This window comes from Canis lupus, chromosome 5 (assembly GCF_048164855.1).
Source record: "Canis lupus baileyi chromosome 5, mCanLup2.hap1, whole genome shotgun sequence".
NCBI classification, from domain to species: domain Eukaryota; kingdom Metazoa; phylum Chordata; class Mammalia; order Carnivora; family Canidae; genus Canis; species Canis lupus.
In genome coordinates, this window is record NC_132842.1 from 80340135 (window position 1) to 80358297 (window position 18163).

Sequence of the window (18163 nt, forward strand, 5' to 3'; positions counted from 1 at the left end):
GCCAGGCGGGGGGCGGGGCCCGGCGCGGGAGGGGGCGTGGTCCGGCCGGGAGCTGGGCGGAGCCAGCGCTGCAGGCAGCCCGTCAACGCCGCCCGGGGCGCGCGGGGGGCGGAGCCACGGGCGCGGGGGCGGGGCCCGGCGCGGGAGGGGGCGTGGTCCGGCCGGGAGCTGGGCGGAGCCAGCGCTGCAGGCAGCCCGTCAACGCCGCCCGGGACGCGCGGGGGGCGGAGCCACGGGCGCGGGGGCGGGGCCCGGCGCTGCGGGCCGCGGGGGCGGGGCCTCGGGCTCGCGGAGCGCCGCAGAGGGAGGCGGGATGGGCGGGGCGAGGGCGGGGGCGGGGCCGGGGTCTGCAGTGGGCGGGGCCCGCCGCAGGGGCAGAGCCGCCGGGAGTCCTCTGCGCGCGGCTGCCGCGGCGCATCCACAGCGCCCCTGACAGCCCCGGCGCCGGGACCCGCGCCCCGCGCCCCGCGCCCGCGCCCGCGCCCCGCGCCGCCCCGCGCAGCCTTCCGGCCTCCCGCGCGGCCCGACTCCCGTCCCTCGCCTCGGCGCCCACACCCGGGGGCGGCCCGGCCCGCTGTCGCTGCGGGGGCCGCGTCTGGCGCGCATCTGGAACCGCCCGGCCGGCCGCCCTGGAGCCCGCGCCCGCCCTGGCCCGGCCGCGCCGGGAGCCCTGCCCCGAGCTGGAGCCGCACCTGGAGCCGCGGGCCCGGGGCCCTGAGCCGCGCAGCCGGCGCATGGTCAACTCGCTGCTGTTCGGGGAGATGGCCTTGGCCTTCGGCTGCCCGCCGGGCGGCGGCGGCGGGGGCTGCCCCGGCGGCGGCGGCGGCGGCGGCGGGGCCGGGCCGGGGCCGTCCCCGGTGACGGCGGCGCTGCGGGACGACCTGGGCTCCAACATCCACCTCCTCAAGGGGCTCAACGTGCGCTTCCGCTGCTTCCTGGCCAAGGTGCACGAGCTGGAGCGGCGCAACCGGCTGCTGGAGAAGCAGCTGGAGCAGCAGCAGAGCGAGCGCGAGCGGCGGCTGCGCTACAAGACCTTCTCCCGCGAGCAGGCCGTGCAGACCGGGCCCGAGCTGCTGCGGCCGGCGGCGCCCGGCGCGGGACTCGGCAGCGGCGGCGGAGCGGCGGCGGGCGCCAACGCCAACGCCGTGGCCCTGGGCGGCCTGCCCCCCGGCGGCGGCTCGCACCCGCAGCACTACGGCCGCCTGCCCGGGACCATCTGGAGCTACACGCAGGTGCGGCGCACGGGCGGCGGCGGCGTGGAGACCGTGCAGGGCCCCGGCGTGTCGTGGGTGCACCCCGACGGCGTGGGCGTGCAGATCGACACCATCACGCCCGAGATACGCGCGCTCTACAACGTGCTGGCCAAGGTGAAGCGCGAGCGCGACGAGTACAAGCGGAGGTGAGTGGGGACCCGCCCCTCCCCCTCCCCTCCCCTCCCCTCCCCCTCCCCCTGCAGCTCGCGGGGCGGGGAGGGGGCGTCCGGGTCCACGGAGGCCGCGGAGTCAGTCCGTGCGGCGGGAGGGGCCGGGGCGGCCAGCTGGTCCTAGCAGGTGGGCTGGAAGCCGTGTTTGCAGCGCGCCCTGCACACGCTCGGACAACTCACTTACTGGCTCCAAGGATGGGGCTGGGTGCCGACTACCGTAGGGGACACTTCGGCGCTGTCATTGGTCCGGGCCGGTTGTTTTCTGGGTGACATAATAAGCGAGCGCTGGTGTTTTATGTGATCTCATTTAGCGCTCACGCCAACGCAGCGTGTAAGGCCTTCTTATCCCCATTTTGTAGATGAGGAGACTGAGGCACGGGCGATGCCGCCGGGCTTGCCTAAGGGGGCTTGGCCGATAGTGGCAAAACCGGGATTTGAGCTAGTGAACTGAACCACTTTTGGCTAGTTCATCTTCCTCTCTAGGTATTTTCCCAAGGATGTAGGAGGCAGGCTCCCCTCCCTCCATGGGTGAAAAGAAAAAAAAAAAAAAACTTAACCAAACCAACCCCCCAGGCTTTAAAAAATATATATATATATTTTTTGGTCCCTTGAATTAAATGAGATCATGTGTTTGAAAATAGGTAGCTCTGTCCCTACCAGCTAGGGCCGGAGTCTACCATCTTGCTCCAGCTCTGCAAGGGTCCAGTTGGCAGGGTTGGATAACCAGACCTCCACCAGACTGGCCGCAAGCTTTTAAAAGCGCCTCTCTTCACCCCTCTTCTCCCCACCCCCTACTGTCATGAGCACCAACAGCCACAGCCCTAGAGGCTCACAGGAGGTGAGAACGTTGGTCTGGACACTGGATGTTGATTGGACCCAGACCACCATCTCTGGCTGGTGTGCGAGGCTGACTGCCTGCAGGACCGGCCTGCACATTCCTGCCTAGTCCCGATCCCCCAGATTCCCCAGCCGGGAAACCGACTTTGCTTCCTGCCTGCAGCCTGGCTGACGGGACTGATGGCTCAGCTTTCCAAGAAGAGGAGAGGGGTCTGTCTGTGTAGTCTCTCAGGCCCTGGTGGGGGCAGGGCCCTCTGCTGTCCCAGGCACGGGCAACTCTGCATTGGGAGCCTCCGCGGCTTCCGACTCTAGGGCTTGGAGGGTGTTGTGAGAAGCCTCCTTCTTTCCACTCCTTGAGTCCTGGTGCTCACATGAGCAAAGAAGTCCGGTCAGGGAACGTGAGGCGTGGATCTCCTTCATCACCTGCCGGGGAGATGGTCGAACCATTTGGAAGCCTGTTTGCTCACTGGAGAGAGATAGGAGTAAGAACATCTACCCCCCAGCTGCAGAAGGGGAGAGTAGGTTGGTGATGCTTTTGGGAAGGTATAGAGTAATCAGCTGATGTTATTAAAGGTGATAGGCATTGGCAGGCCAGCATGGACCAGAGGCCCGAGATGAGAGATGAGACGAGAGTCTGTCTCATGCAGGGTGGGCCTGGCTCTCTGGGGGGAGGTCTTACACCCCGCTGGGGACCAGCCACTCTCTTGGGCCCATCTTCTCTTGAGGCCTTGAGAATGGCCTGGTTCCCTGCCTTGGCGGTGGGGAGGCTACCTCTGTCTCTGTGGGCAGCTTCTCTGGGGTGGGGTAGGGGAACAGGCACTTGCTCTCGATGGTGAAACACAGAGGGATGGGCCCTTCTGTCTCCCAGTGTTGATCGTGTCGTCATGCCTCAGGCTTGTGCTGTGTTTGTTTTATTGTGTGTGCTTTTTGGACCTGGCTACTAAGGAGATGGAAAAACTGTGCCCAATCTCAGAGAGAGATAGGTTGACGTTGAGCAATGCTCTGTTCAAGTTGCACGCAGGGCGTGGGGTGTGATGTCAGCTTCTGGCGCTGGCCTGGAATGAGACGGGCACTGCTGGGGCAGGTGGAGTGTGGGTGCCTCTCCTCCCGCCCGCGGGGCTGCATGAAGCACCTTCCCTTCCTCCATATTTTGGTGAACTGGGGAGGTGCATCTTTTCTGAAGTTGATTCTGGGCTCAAGTTGGATTTTTCCAAAGCAAGTGACTCCCTTCTTTGGGACTCCGTTTCCCTATCTGTAAAGTGAGGGGTGAGTGGGCTAGCACTGTGCTCTTTGAAGCCCCAGGCTTCCTTGGAGAGGGTCTTGGAGTTCCTCAAATATTACGTAAGACTTAATATTTTAAATTATATTACAGTGTTAATGCGGTTATAAAAATGTGCTCACTTTTAAGTTCTTAATGTCAACTCATTGTTAATTGTTCACTTGTTAGTAGTTGGCCTCAAGTTAAAGCCACCCTCCTGTCTTCACTATTTGTCTGAAGAGTACTCTGAGATTGCAGAGCAAACCGCTAAAAACCCTTCCCATTTGTAGCTACTTATCTGTGTGAGTCAGGATTTTCCTGAAACTCTGCAGCCAAAACTGGAGATAGAATTAAACGGAATGTGGTACTGTCATCCATGGTCCCTGTTCTAAATGTTAATGAATCAAAAATAGCCTCATCAACTTTACTGATAGAATTCAGAATAAGTAACTGTTCTATTATGCGAATTTACAGTATAAATGTATACCAGTAACATTCTGTTTTTACTTGTTTCTGTATTTGGGTTTCTCATGAGAATTTCCTTTGGGAGGAAGGCAGGCATCTCAACAATTTAAGGGAAAAAATTTAAAAACCACTGGGCTAGATGATCTCAAAAGGTCTTCCCAGCCTTGAAAAAATACAATCTTGAGTTTGAGCTCCCAAGCCCACTTCTGGTCTCCTGTCCATAAGAGATGTCAGAGTCTGGAGGGATGGGACCACGGTGTTTGCTCGGGCTGTTGGCCACTGAAGGCTTTAGATCCTTTCCGGCTGTCTAGCACAGAGCCCCAAGCAGTGACCAGTGGAAGGGGTCTGTGCCAGGGAAGGAGAGCTTTGAGGGTTTCCTCCGGTTTACCTGGAGGAACTCACAGCCTTGGACACCCCCACTTGCTTCCCCAGAATGCAACCTGGTGCGCGGAGCTCTGAGTTCTCCAAGCTGGAGGCATTTCGGTTCTACCTCTGGGATTTGTGGCCTTATCCACGTACCTACCATCATCTGTATTACTACTTATGTAAAACTATTCTTCAGCAGCGTTTTTGAGGTGTAATTTGCATATCATCAAGTCCTCTTATTTTAAGCGCACAGTTCAGTGATTTTTTTTTTTTTTAAGTAAATCCACAGAGTTGTGCAACCATCACCACAATCCAGTTTTAGAAAAATTGCATCACCCCCAAAAAGAGCCTTCATGCCAGTTTGCAGTTAATCCCGATTCCCACCCCGGCCCAGGCAACCCTGATGTGCTTTGGGTTTCTATAGATTTGTGTTTTCTGGACACTTCATATAAATGCAGCTGTAGCGTATGTAGTCTTTTGTGTCTGCCTTCTTTCACTTAGATAATATTTTGGAGCTTCACCCATGTTGTAGCCTGTTTCCTTTAGATTGCCTACATTCCTTTAGATTGGTGACTATTCCACTGTGTGGACAGACCACATTTTGTTACCAGTTCACCTATGTAGTCAGTAGAATTAATTAATTAATTAATTTATTGTCAGTGGAATTTAAATGTGAAGAGTCACTCGTGTCCCCCCTCACATCCTCTCAAGTGCCATCAATGGCATAGGAACCATGCCTTGGAAACACCAACCCAAGGCAGAGCCCTTGGCCTGGGGCGCCTGGACCCTGGCTTTGGTTTCCCCTTGGTCCAACCAGCTCTGAGCTCTTGCCTGTGAGGGAAATGTGGTTACCCAAACTGTACTGTCGACAAGGTTGTCAAGCGTTGATTTGGAAACCAAAACAAACATCTCTGCCCTGTCACCATCCAGCACCACCAAAATGTCCTGTTCTGAGTTTGCAAGCTGGGGGCTTTTCGCTGGAGATACCCGCTGAGTCTATCTGAGCTTGAAACAAGTGGGGATTTCTCTGCATCGCATCCGAGACACTCAGACTCCTGGTCTGGCTCTGCTACTAGGTGCTGTGTGACCTCAGGCCGGTTGCTGCCCTCTCTGAGCCTTAGGTCCTCCACCGTTGCAGGAGGGGATTCCTTTTGGTGAGCCCTCCCAACTTGCCCTATACTTTTGTTCTGTGACTCAAGGGGGTCCAGGTCGAGGCTGTTCATCCTGCCTTGCGGACTGGCAGCCCTCCCCCTCTCCTGCCCCAGGCCCGGTGTGGTTTGGAACCGTCTGTCTGGGTTTCCCTCCCTCCCCCTTCAGGTTGCCAAGTGCTGTGCCCCTGACTTGAGTTGGCATGAAGGGCTTGGTTTGTTTTTCCCTGGTGGTTGGGTGATCAGAGCTTTGCTTGAGAGCCAGGAGGGAACATAGTGATCATTTAGCCTGATGGTTCCCACAGGGGCCTTTTGGAGCCTTGGGATCCAGAGCTGCGTGCCTTGGGGCAATTCTGGGGACAGGGCATGGGGGTGCCGAGCCCCTAGGATCTGGCCCCCATCAACCACAGCAACTCTATTTCCATGACTGTCAGATTGGTCTTCTGAGGAAGGTTCAGTTGGAAAACAGGGTGCTACAGTTTAGAAAACAAAGAAGAGAGGGAGAGAGAGAGAAATCGGTGATTCAGCTGAGTTACTTTCATTTTTGAGGTGGGGAAACTGAGGCCCAGAGGGAGCCGACTGACCCACAAAGCTGAGTTGCCAAGACCTTGCCTGCCATCGAAACCTTTCCCCACCACTCTGAGGTGATGCCCACATCCTCCGCCCTCGGCTGGGTTTTGGGAGAGTTTGCGCCTCCTTTTCGTGTGTCTGCCTTGAAGCATTTTTTAAAAAGCTACTTTCAGGGATGGGAGGGACTTTTGTCACAGCTATTTCTGAGCAGGAGCCGGAAGGGGCTGGGCTGGCGGCCTGAATGAAGGGCTCCAGAAAGGGCTGGTGGGTGAGCCAGCTGGAGTGTCCCCTGCCTTTCCCCATCACACCCTGGGAGGCCCCTGAGCAGGTGTGTGCCGGCCCCCGAGTGCCCCAAGGCTGGAAGAACTGCTCCGGAAAGCAGGCCGCAAGGCTTTTCGTTCCCTGCCTCTTGTGTTATTTCTGAAGCGGTCACCGGCACGGATTCTTCATTTCTCTTTTCCCTGGGAGGCAGCCTGGGATGCTGGGGAAAGGGTTCAAATCCCGGCTCTGCCGCTCTCTCGGGGAGACTGCGGGCAACTGCTTAACCCCTCCGAGCTGCCGGAGCCACCGCTTTCTGTAAAAGAGGGGGGATAACGTGGCTCCCCTAGCAATCGGGGAGGGCCGAATGAGCTCCTGTGATCAGGATCCGGGTGGGGTCCCCTCTCTGGCTCCCCCCCTCCCCACACACAATGTCTGTTCCCTCCGTTTCATAGGGCTTTCCTGGCACGGCGCTGGGCCGCCCAGCACATCCATTTCGGGACACATCGCAGCTCTGTGTGTCCCGTGGAAGGCGCCAGCGGTGGTGTCGGGGGCGGAGGGAAAAAGGGCGACTTCTTTGTCCAGCATCTAAGGAGGGTGTTCTTCCTACTTTTAGCGGTTGATTTGTGCCTCCGGAAATCTCTGACCACCGCCCGCCCCTTTCTTCCAGCCTCCGTTGAAAGAAACACACAAACCCCCTCCGGCGGCTCCTCGGCGGTGCTGGCATTCTCTTTGGGGACATATTTGGGAGGGATTTTCAGAGCCTCAAGCCAGAGGCTGGGAACGAGGTCCCAGAAAAGAAAGGGAAGCAGGAAGCCGGGAGACAGCTGACGCTGAAGATTCCTTCCCTGCGGAATGTGAGGCGGGGCTTTCGCCTTGGCCACCGGATGCAAGGCCCCTGCCCCCCCCTTGCACACACACGCACGCGCGCGCACACATGTGCACACGCACCCCCCGGGCTCCCACGCTCTCAGCCTCTCCAGGCCCGTGGCCCGCTCCCCCCGCACGTGTCGGTGTTTGAAGGACACAGAAGGGTAGACCGAGGATCTGAACTTGCTCTTTGCCGCAAGGAGATGCGTTGACTTCTAGGGGGATCGATCGCAACTGTGCCGTGCATCAGGGATACCGCAGGCTGTGGACTTTGCGTCGGGAGTCCGGGCTTTTGATCACACCGGGGAGGCCAAGCTGGGCTGGTGTTGTGTTGGTTTCCCCGGTTGTGGGTGGCTGATGGCCTGGGACAGGGTGGAGGTGCTGTTGTCCCCTCTGCTCGGGATCAGGACTTCGTCCACCAGGTGTGCCGGAGCCATCGCTACCTCTCGGGTCACGGCAGCCTGCACCGTGAATCTCAGTTGTCTGGGGTGTCTGCGCCCCCCCAGTGACTGTAAGCCCGTAGGGGCCGGCTCCCGGTCTGCAGAGCCCAGCCTGAGCCTGGCCAGAGTCCATGCTGAGCAAGCGTTTTGCAGGGAGGGAGGGCGCTGTGCCTGGCTGCTGGTGCTGGTAGGCCCCCAGTGCGGCTGGGGGATGTAAGGCACAGAGGACACAGATGGTCGACACAGGCTGCACATCTAGTGCAGGGAAGGGTGTGAGTTTGGAGGCCCGAGACCCACCCTCCAGGCCCCACATAGCAGTTCTGAAAAACTTGAATAACACCATCACTTGGTGTCAGATGCTGGGCTCCTGGAGCAGGAGTTAAAACCTGAGATTGGGTTACTCACTTTGTCTCTCTGGGTCTCAGTTTCCTCATCCGTGTCCCAAAGTTGTAGGCAGGGTAGATGGGCCCGGGCAGCCACGGCACTTTATAAACGGGGAAGTTCTAAAAGAGTTCCATGGCAAGATTTCACAGGGCAGAAGCGCAGGTCCCCTAAGGGGGGAGTGGTACGGGCTTCGGGAAATGGGCAGAAATCAAGAACCAGGCTGGAAGCTGGAGGGAGGGTGGTCCCTGCCTTTGTCAGCAGCGTCTGGGTGTCACGTAGCCTCTGGGCATTGCTGGTTGTGTGGTGCTTAGAGGATTCTGGGCCAGATGCGGAGCTGGGGAGGTTTTCTGAGGCTGCTCCCCGCCCGCCAGAGCAGTGTCCTCCCACCTCCAGTGGGCACGGGGCGTTCGGCTTCCTGGGCAGGATGTGGTTACTTGCCCTAGTTCCTGGTACAAGAGAGGGTAGTTGTCACCCAACAGTAAATCTGGCGAATGCCTCTGGTTCACCTGAGGGACTGTGGCCAGGCTGAGCCCCTGGCTGGTGACACGGGGCAGCTCGAGCCCTGTGGAGTCCCAGCTTGCCTGTGGTGTGATCTGAGCTTCTGCTTGCCCACCTGGAAATGGGGGTGGTGGGAAGATGGGCCTGCCCAGTGCCCTGTGAATCCTGTTCACCCTGTAACTTCATCAGAGTGGTCTGGAATCAGGACACCATTTAGTCTTGTGTACCTCTGTTTGTCACTCTCTAAAATGGGGATAAATTTTCTTAGGAGTTCTGCTTCCCAGGGTTGCTATAAAAATCATTTGAGGTAATGGAATGTGAAAGCATGTTGAAAAAGGCTTAACAATAAATGACTTCATAGCCACCATTGACTGAGCAACTACTATGTGCTGGGCTCTGTGATGACTTCTTTAAGTAAGTGAGAGTTAATTATCAGATATCCCCAAGAGGTGGGAATTAATTATGCCCATTTTACAGATGAGAGGTTCTTTTTTTTCTTTTCTTTTTTTTTTTTTTTTTTAAAGATTATTTATTTATTTGAGAAAGAGCAGGACAAGCAGACTCCATGCTCAGTGCAGAGCCCGACACGGGGCTCGGTCTCAGGATGCTGAGATCACAACCTGTGCCGAAACCAAGAATTGGATGCTTAACTAACCGAGCCACCCAGGCGCCCCGAGGTGAGAGGTTCTGAGGGGTGGAAGAAGTCTGCCCCAGATCTTGTGGCAAGTCCAGTCTGGGTCTCTAGACCCTGAGCTCAGTGTTCTTCCTGGGGGGAGACAAGCTGGCCAGGCCTCACGCCACCTGAGGGCTGCTGATGGCTGGTCCGGGGTGAGGACGCAGGCTGAGGCATGGGGTCCCCCCAGCGCCTGTCACAATATTGCCACGACGGGTGTAGAACAGGAGGCGGCTGCCACACTGGGAAGACTTCCTGCTATCGCTTGACAGTAATTATTTCTTGAGAAACCAGTGAGTCACTGGCAGTGGCAGGCAAATGAGCCTCCCGGGCCACTATAGAGGGCGGTTCAGCCCCCCTGCTCTTTGGAGGTGACCGTGGTGGGGGACCGGACTCGAGGTAGCAGAGAGTTCCTGGCCAGCCACAGAGGTTGGCACACGGAGCCTGGTGGGCCTGGCAGGGGGGAGGGACGGAGGGGGACAGCGAGCACGGATGATCACCTGTCTGGCACTTTGCACATGATCTGATCGCATGCAGCCCTGTGCCAACTCTGCAGATGGAAACCCAGGCTCAGCGCAGAGAAGTAACTTGCTCCAAGTCACACAGCCAAGCCGGGGCGACACGTGCGTCTCAGATTCTAAGTTAATGCTCCTTTGATTGTGCGCCGCACCCCCGGCACTCCCAGGGCAGCAGCCAAGGGTTCTCGTGAGCTTATAACAAGCAGGAAAGAGCAAAGGGCATTCTGGTGACCGGAGGGAAACTGGCCTTGGCCTTGGAGTTGGGTCTTCCGAGCTTGTGCTTTTGGTTGGTTCTGTGAACCTTGCCCGGGTACAGGGAACCTGTTACAGTCATTCTGTGCCTCCTCTCGGGGAAGATGAGCCTGCTGGGTGTGGATGTCTGAGAAGCTGAGGTTCTGTTCTGACAGTGGCTGAGCACGCTCCGTGTGCCAGGTCCCGTCCTGGGCACTGGGGGTGGAGCACACAAAGCCCCCCACCCCCACCCCCCCGCCCTCAGGAGCTCAGAGCCTGGGGACACAGGCAACTGTGACTGTGCCATGTGACAAGTACCTGCTCAGGTAGTACCTGTGCACCATAAGGACACAACAAATACTAATTAATTAATTAAACAGCTATTTATATAGCATTTACTCTTTGTCAAGCTGCATTTAAAGCCTCTTAGGGACGTTTGATTCATGTAACCTCCTAGTAACCCTGTGTTAGGTACTGTCGTCAGCCCGTGTTAGAGAATGAAACTGAGCCACAGAGGCTTTGACAGAACTCGGCCCGGACACGGCTAGCAGGTGGGAAGTGAAGATTTTAACCAGGAAGTCAGGCTCTGGATTCAGCCTTTTATGCTGTACCCGGGAAGGGACATGCCCACTGCAAGGAGCTTCCGTGCTCTGAGCCTCAGTTTTCTTTCTTTCCCTTTTTTTTTTAAAAAGATTTTATTTATTTATTTATTCATGAGACACACACAGAGAGAGGCAGAGACACAGGCAGAGGGAGGAGCAGGCTCCTCGCAGGGAGCCCGATGTGGCACCCAATCCCGGGACTGGGATCACGCCCCGAGCCAAAGGCAGACGCTCAACCGCTGAGCCACCCAGGCGTCCCTGAGCCTCAGTTTTCACTTCTGTGAAATGGCCAGAGTTCCTCTGACCTCACCGAGCTGTTTGCAAGATTAAATGCAGCGATGTCTATGGAAGCACTTTATAAACTATCGAGTGTTTTGCCCTTGGGGTCAAAATGATGAAGAAGCCTGGGTCCTGCCTACGCACACTGCTGTTTCCTCCCCAGCTTCCCTGGCAGCCTGGTGAGGTTCCTCAAAGCCCCGGGAGGTGTCCCGTCGTCGCCTTGCCTTTGCGTCCTAGCCGCCCCTGGATCCCGGGACAAGCCGTGATGGGATGTTGGACAGAACCCCGCAGAACCCGACGGCTTGCAGCAGAGCGTTTGTGTGCGAGCTGGAAGCTGGGAAAGGAAGAGGCTGAAGAGGGTTTCTGCTGCTTCTCAGCTGCGTGAACTTGAGAGCGTCTTTTGCGGCTCTGCGACATGGGGACAGTCCTCTGCGTGGGGGGCAGGGAGAGTGCATGGGGCAGCGGTGCTCAGACACTGGCAGCTGCCATCGTGTTACTAAGCGAGGCTGGGGGTTCTGGGGAGAAGAGCAGGGCTGAGGGTCCCCGCTTGGGCAGGACCCCCCCGCCCCCCCCCAGGCTGCGCTGGCTGGGGGCTGCCTCGGGGCTCTCCCTGAGATGCTGGCTCAGTGCGCTCCGGCCTGCGTGCTCTGACTTCGGGATGTGCCGGTTCACACAGCCCCCCGCTCATCTGCTGCTCGAGGGGGACGCCCCCGCAGTGGAGACACTGCCTTCCGCCCTCTTAACTGGCCATTTTTATTACTTGGGTTATTTAAGACGGTACTTGGCTCGCTGCCGCCGGTCGCCGTCTTGGGGGAGGGGAAGAGCTGCTGGTCTAAGTGGACCTTGTGAAATTCCCCGGCAGACAGGCTCCTCTCAGGGCAGGGTCGGTGCATCTTCCCAGGGCCCGTCCGTGCCTCCTTTCTGCGCCCGGCCTGCTGTGGTCATGGGCAGAAGGCCATGCTGGGGGCGGGGGATGGGGGGATGGGGGGTGGGGAGGCACTGACCGGAATAGCTTTGGGGGAAGCTTGTTGCAAAGTCAGACCGCAGGACCAGAGGGCCTTGGAGCTCTGGGTGGGACCCTGCAGTGCTCACAACCCAAGGGTTCCGAAAGGTGCTTGAGCCAGCTTGGGGCCAGTCAAGGAAGGCTTCCTGGAGGAGATGTCACCTGGGTTGTGTTCGGGAGATCTAGTAAGAGTGCAAGAGAAGGGAAAGGTGCTCCAGGTAGAGAGAGCAGCTTGTGCAAAGGCCTGGAGGCGAGGTTGCCGTGCCAGTGAGCAGTCCAGAGCCCGCTGCTTGGGCAGGACCTTGCCTGCCTGTCATTCCTCTTCCCCTTCTCGTCCTCCCTCCCTCCTGCCTTCTTGGCTCTCTTTGTTCTGCTTTGCTGCCTCTCATCCCCGCTCCTCTCCCTCTTCCCCTTGTCTCTTGTTTTGGTCTTCACTTGCTGTGCTGGTTCTTACCTCCCCATCCTCTGTGTGAGGCGGGTCCTGTTCCCGTGCCTCTCCCCACGCGATGCCAGGCCTCTGTGGGGGGCTCTTTGTCTGCTGCCGGGGCTTTGTGAGCCTGTGTGTGCACACACGTGTGTCTCGGAGCCTCGGTCTACACCCTGTGGACTCGGAGCCTTGGGGTCAGAACCCTGCCTTTGGCCACCCCAGGCCCTTTGTACTACCCCTCGTATATCACAGAGGGGGGCAGGAGAGGCTCCTGCAGCGAGCGATGGCTGTTGGGTCTTGTAGGTCAGTGTTGTCGCAGGAGACCTCAGCCCCCCACTCCCGGTGCCCATCAAAGAGGAGCCTGGGATCAGACGCGGGTAGGAGCATGGGGGCCAGGAGGCTCAGCTGCTCCCCTTACCTCCCAGGTCTGCTGCCCTGCCCATCCCTCTGCTCCCTCACACCTGTGACTCCATCTCACCCAGGCGGTGTGAGGCCTCTCAGGTCGCTCAGTCCATCCGCCTGCTTCCAGGCAGCCTCCTGCCCCCATCACTGCACATGACTAGACGTGCCTTTGTCTTTTGAAAAAGCACCTTCTGAGAGCTCATCCCTCAGTGTTTTATATAGTTTTCTCTCCACCCCCACTCACATCCCCATGACCATGTTCAGATGAGAACGCTGAGGCTCAGAGAAGGAGAGCTGCTCCTTTGAGGTCACACAGCAGAGTTGGGTTTGAAACCCTGGAAGTCATTTAAGAAGGGGGTTTTGAAAACTCCTGGAGGCTGGGGCTCTTGGGGTGAAGAAGTCTCAGAGCCAGAGACCGAGCCCGCCCCTGAGCCAGCATCTGGGTCCTGGTGCTGCTGCTGAGCCTCTGTCAGCCTAGGAAGGGACATCGACATCGGAGGACGCAGTGGGCTTGTCTCCTTAGAACAAAAGGAGGGCACCTTGGCTTGTCTCCTTAGAACACAAGGCACTGCCCTGGCCTCAGCCCGGCGGTCTCGGGCCATTCACTGACCGACTACCCATCTTGTGTAGATGGGATGATGAGACCCCCAGCGCTGTCGATAAGCCTCGCCCAAGAAGGGCTCTTCCCATCCTCTTTTCTCTGGGCTGGGCCCTGGAGTGGGGAGGTCAGAGAACTTTGCCTTACGCACTGGGGTTGTGTGAACCGGAAAGCCGGGTCCCCCAACCCCACGGAGATCCCTGGGCCGGAGATGTGGCGGACAAATAGTTCTTTTGCGTGCGTACAGTTTTATATGGAGACCCCTAATATCCTGTTGCGATTGGTTTTCTATTTGTCTTTAGAGAAAACACTGACCGTTCAAACGGCCAGACTTATCCAAGTTGGGGAAACTGAGGCCCCAGCTCAGCAGGCTACAGGCAGAGCCGGGATTCACCTGATGGCAAGTTCAGGGGATCCCCCCGCCCCCGACTCGTAGGCTGTTCCTTTCTGTGCCTTGCGGCATGATAGATCCACAGGCTTCCGCTCAGGTGGGGGCTCTGAGTCTGACTTGAGACCATCCTGAGCCGCAGGTCTCTCATCTGTAGAGTGGGGATGACATCCTGAGCTCATCCTGAGCTTCAGTAATGGAGCTCCAGTGAAATAGTGCCTGCCGGGTGCAGAGTGACGCGCTGACCCCCAGCTGATACTGCTCTGTCCCTTCTGGCCTGGTCTTCCCAGGCCCCAGACCCCATAAGTAAGGACTGCCTACTTCCTCCCCGCTTCTGGCTACAGACCGGCCTTTTGTGTTCAGGGCACTTCCTCTCCCCAGCAAAGCCTCCCGCCTGACCAGCAAGGAGGAGGTCACATCCCCTCTCCTCCCCAGCAGATTGTCAGCGCAGGGTCACTGGTGGGGCAGGACCTAGCCGTCCAAGGCTGTCCTGCACAATGTGTTGCCTGGAGCCTGCGGCTTCCAGTGGCCTTGTCGGATAGGGGAGAGTGTCTCAGTTTCTGTCGCCCAGACTGGACGGGGGGGCGGGGGGAGCTCTAGGTCCCAGACTTCTTGTATGTGACCTCCAGCCTCAGGAGGTCACATCCCTGGCCTGAGGTCTCACCATGAGGCAAGGGCAGAGCTGGGATTTGAACCTGAGTCCGGCAGATTCTTCTGGACTGTTTCCCGCCACACTCACAGGCTCAGTCTTCCAGTCTGGGCAATGGGCTGCGCGTTCTTAGCCCTGGCCCCTGGGGTGAGATGGAGGAGCTAGAAGATAGAGATTTAAATCCCCCTTGGCCTCTCGGCAGCCGGGGTGGGGGGCAGATAGATGTGTCACAGGAGGATGGCTTCTGGGTTCTGGTCCAGCCCACAGATTGCCTCTGTGAGGCCTTGTGGGTAAAGTGCGAGCTCCCAGACCTTGGCAGCGAGGTGACGTCGAAGGCCGTGTTAGCATTGTTTTTCCAGGGTTGACGTCAGGGCAGCTGGTTTAGAGTTTCGTCTCTTGGACAAAGGCTGCTTTGTAGCTTCTGCCTGTGTGAGCCCAGGCACATCACCCCCCCAAGGTGGGAAAGGAGACGGAGGGGATTGCGGGGCCCGGGCAGAGAAGCCCTGGCAGGCGCGGCCCACCCTTGGCTCCTCCAAGAAGGAAGCCAGGATCCCATGATCCCAGAGCGCTCATCGCACAGTTTCCCTAGAGCATCTCTGGTGCCCAGTGAGGTTCGCAACTTCATGGACGTGTCCTCTTGAAATCCCAGCGCTCTGGGAGGGGGACTGTGGTCATGCCCGTTGTACAGATGAGGACACGGAGTCTCGGCGTGGGGAGTGACTTGCTGCTTGTAATAGCTAGAAAGGGGCAGAGCTGGGATGGGAACTCGGGTCTCTCTGGCTTTAAGGATCACCGTCGGGGGACGCCTGGGTGGTTTGGCAGTTGAGCGTCTCCGCCTTTGGCTCGGGTCATGGTCCCGGGGTCCTGGGATGGAGTCCTGCCTCGGGCTCCTCACGGGGAGCCTGCTTCTCCCCCTGCCTGTGTCTCTGCCTCTCTCTTTCTCTGTGTCTCATGAATAAATAAATAAAATATAAAAATAAATAAATAAAAGATCACGGCCGGGTTCTGCCGCTGTTGGGCCTCATTTCAAACCCAGCTTTGGAAGTGCACTTCAGAAAGCCAAGGTGCCCTGGAGGATGGCTGGAGCAGATGAGTCTCATGGCTTTGGGGGTCCAGAGCTCCTGTCCTCAGGATTCAGGGCTGAGCCACCCTGATTCATGCCACTGTTCCTGGAGCATGTGTTGCATGTTCAAGTAGGCACGGGCAGGTGTGTGCACATGTATGTAGAAAATAGAGAAGGGGACTGGATGCTGAGGCTCTGTGGTTGTGGGAAAGCGAGCCGAGGAGGTCCTGTGGGCAAGTGTAAGGCATCATCCTGGGGGATGCCTAGGACCTTCTGCTCTTCCTTTTTAGGAATTACCCCACTTAATTATGCAGCCATCTCCCCATCCCTCCATCCATCCATCCATCCATCCATCCATCCATCCGTTTGCAGGGCCCCTGGACTCAGGCCTTGTGCTTGGGCCCCCGGCGGTGATGCTGCATGCACCAGAAAGGCAGGCTCTTGTTCCTAGCCAGCTTGCCGAATGACTAGTGGTAAATCAGAGCTGCAAGAGGCTTGGCAGATGTTTAGTTTCTCCCCCGACGCACACTTGAGAGAGGGGCAGGGACTTGCCCAAGGTTGCACAGCAGCTTGGTGGCCGAGCTAGGTCTCACAGCCAGGTCTGTGCTCCCCCCGCAACGCCCAGCCCCTCTCTTCCCTCTGAGGCCCCCACTCCTGGGTGGGCAGCCCTCTCGCCCAGCCCTGTCTCCTCGCCTGTTTTGATGTGTTCTTGGGCTTTTCTGGAGACCCCTGCAGCCTCTGTCCTGAAAGACACCCGAAGACTCCTGCTGGATCCCTGTGTAGGTAGGTCCCGGGCTGGAGCTGAGCTTGGCTGTGCTTTGCCCAGTGAGGACACCTCGTCTGGAACACCAGGTTGGCAGGGCACCCGAGTGCAGAGATTCTGAGGCCCTGCTTTACTTCTCCTTGTGGACACCAGCTTGCTACCCCCAGGGGTCTCCAGAGGTCACCCATTCCCCCCTTGCCTTGAGGTTTGGAACCTTTGCAGATCCTACTTAGAGATCTTACTGCCTAGGGAGGACATTCCAGAACCTTCCCCTGGAAGTGCCTCGTAGCTCTTTCCTGGTCTCTGGCCATAATCCCATATGCTGCATTCCATGGGTAGGGGAATGGGTGGGCATCAACCACCTGGAGAAGAGGGCACCACACCCTGCCTCCCCCGCCCCCCCCGGGGGCTATACGTTTACCCTCTTCCCTCCTAAGGTCCCTCTTGACTCATGCACGCTTGTTAGGGCATGCTCTTTGTGTAGGAAGGATCTGGCTGGTCCCTTTGGGATCCCACCAGTTCCTGGGAGGGTGGCACATGCCCCCTCCCGGAGTCCTGGAACTCTCGGAGCTGGAAGGGATCACCCTGGCTCCACCTTTCCTCATGTGGAAACTGAGGCCCAGAGAGGTTGAGCAACATGTCTAAGGCCATTCAGCCAGCCTGGTGGGGTGGGGTCTCCTCTTTCACAGGGCAGTGCTGATTCTGGGGTTTAGGCCAGGGAGTGGGTTTTCTAGCCTGATAAAGGTGGCTGGTGGCCTTCTAGCCTGGCAGTCCCTGCCCCACATGTGTCCTGGGAGCCAGGCAGCTGTTTCCACTCGGTTCCACAGGGCTCCCCGGCCAGGAATCAGTGCCCTCCCCTGCTTGCCCTTTGGGTTGGCACATTCCTGGCGGTCCGGGACTGCCCTCAGGGCCCGGCAGCGGCACCTCCTCCACTCCCACCTGTCCCAGGGCTCCCTCTCACCCCACTGCCTCCCTGATTCCCTTTTGGCCTCAGGGAGGCCGCTCACCTCCCAGGTTGGAGGGCAGGGAGCCTGAGTGCACAACGGTGACTGAGTTGCCGAGGGGACTCGGACGCCTGTGGCCGGGACAAGAAGGGGTTAAGCAGTCTGCCTGCTGGGGCTGGACACCCAGCTGGTGTCCTGGCCCCTCAGGCCGACCAGGCCATCTGGCTTGACAGACGCCACACCGTGTTCCATCTGTCCCAAGGCAAAGTCACCAGGAGGAGGCCCGCCTGCTGCCTTTGTGGGCTTGCACGGATGGGCGTGGACTCGGCTGTCTGTCCCCTAGGAAAGGGCCCACTCCCGGCAGGCTGCCCTGGGGGTGGCTGGCCTACGGGTTTCCCAGAGGCAAGAGGAGGGAGAGCCGGGATGGTCAGAGCTGCCTTGTACAGACGGTCCAGAGAGGTGCTGGGATGGCCCCGGGGTCACACAGTGAGTTAGTGCGGGTGAGCGGCAGGACTTGCACCCAGGCCCCCTCGCTGCTCTACCCCATGGTCTCAGCTCCTGAGCTGATTCACCCAGTAAGTACCAGTTGAGGGCCTACTATCTGCCCGGGTACTTAGAGAGTCTGGATCCCAGACAGCACCCCCATCCCGGGATGGGGGAGGGAGCCCAGAGGATGAACCATCTGCAGGGAAGAATGGGATGTCTCAGCCGAGCCTCGGACCCTGGACCTGGAGCCACCCCCAGCAGCTGGAAGTGGGGCCCACTCACTAAGATGCTGCTTGGTGTTCCCAATCTTGTATGATTCCCACAACCTGGGAGGTGGGAACTGCTGCTACCTCCCACTTCAGGGATGAGAAAACCAAGACTCAGAGGTAAAGACTCTTCTACTAGGTCACCAGCTTGGAAGTGGCTGAGTCTCTCTGTCTGATGTCGAAGTGTTTTGAGATAAGGGGCAGGGAAGCCGTGTGAAGGGCCTCATCCCTTCCCCCACACTGCTCCTTCTTGTCCCTCCGTCTTGGGCTGTCTCCGTTCCAGCTTCTTGCTCAGTCTGGGCCTGGGGTTGTGTGGCTGGGTGGGTGGGGGGGGAGCAAATCTCAGGGAGAAGA

The 18163-nt window shown here is 58.4% G+C and overlaps 1 protein-coding gene across 2 annotated transcripts in view; it reads left to right on the top strand.

Annotated features, from left to right (window-relative positions):
• The first annotated feature begins 719 nt into the window (after positions 1-719).
• The window catches only part of IFFO2 (intermediate filament family orphan 2), a 44344-nt gene continuing 26900 nt past the window's right edge, over positions 720-18163 (top strand). For both annotated transcript variants that reach the window (XM_072828099.1, XM_072828101.1), the window contains exon 1: positions 720-1399. In XM_072828099.1, coding sequence (XP_072684200.1) covers positions 735-1399 — 665 coding nt within the window. In that variant the 5' untranslated portion in view covers positions 720-734. The remainder of the gene's footprint in view (positions 1400-18163) is intronic.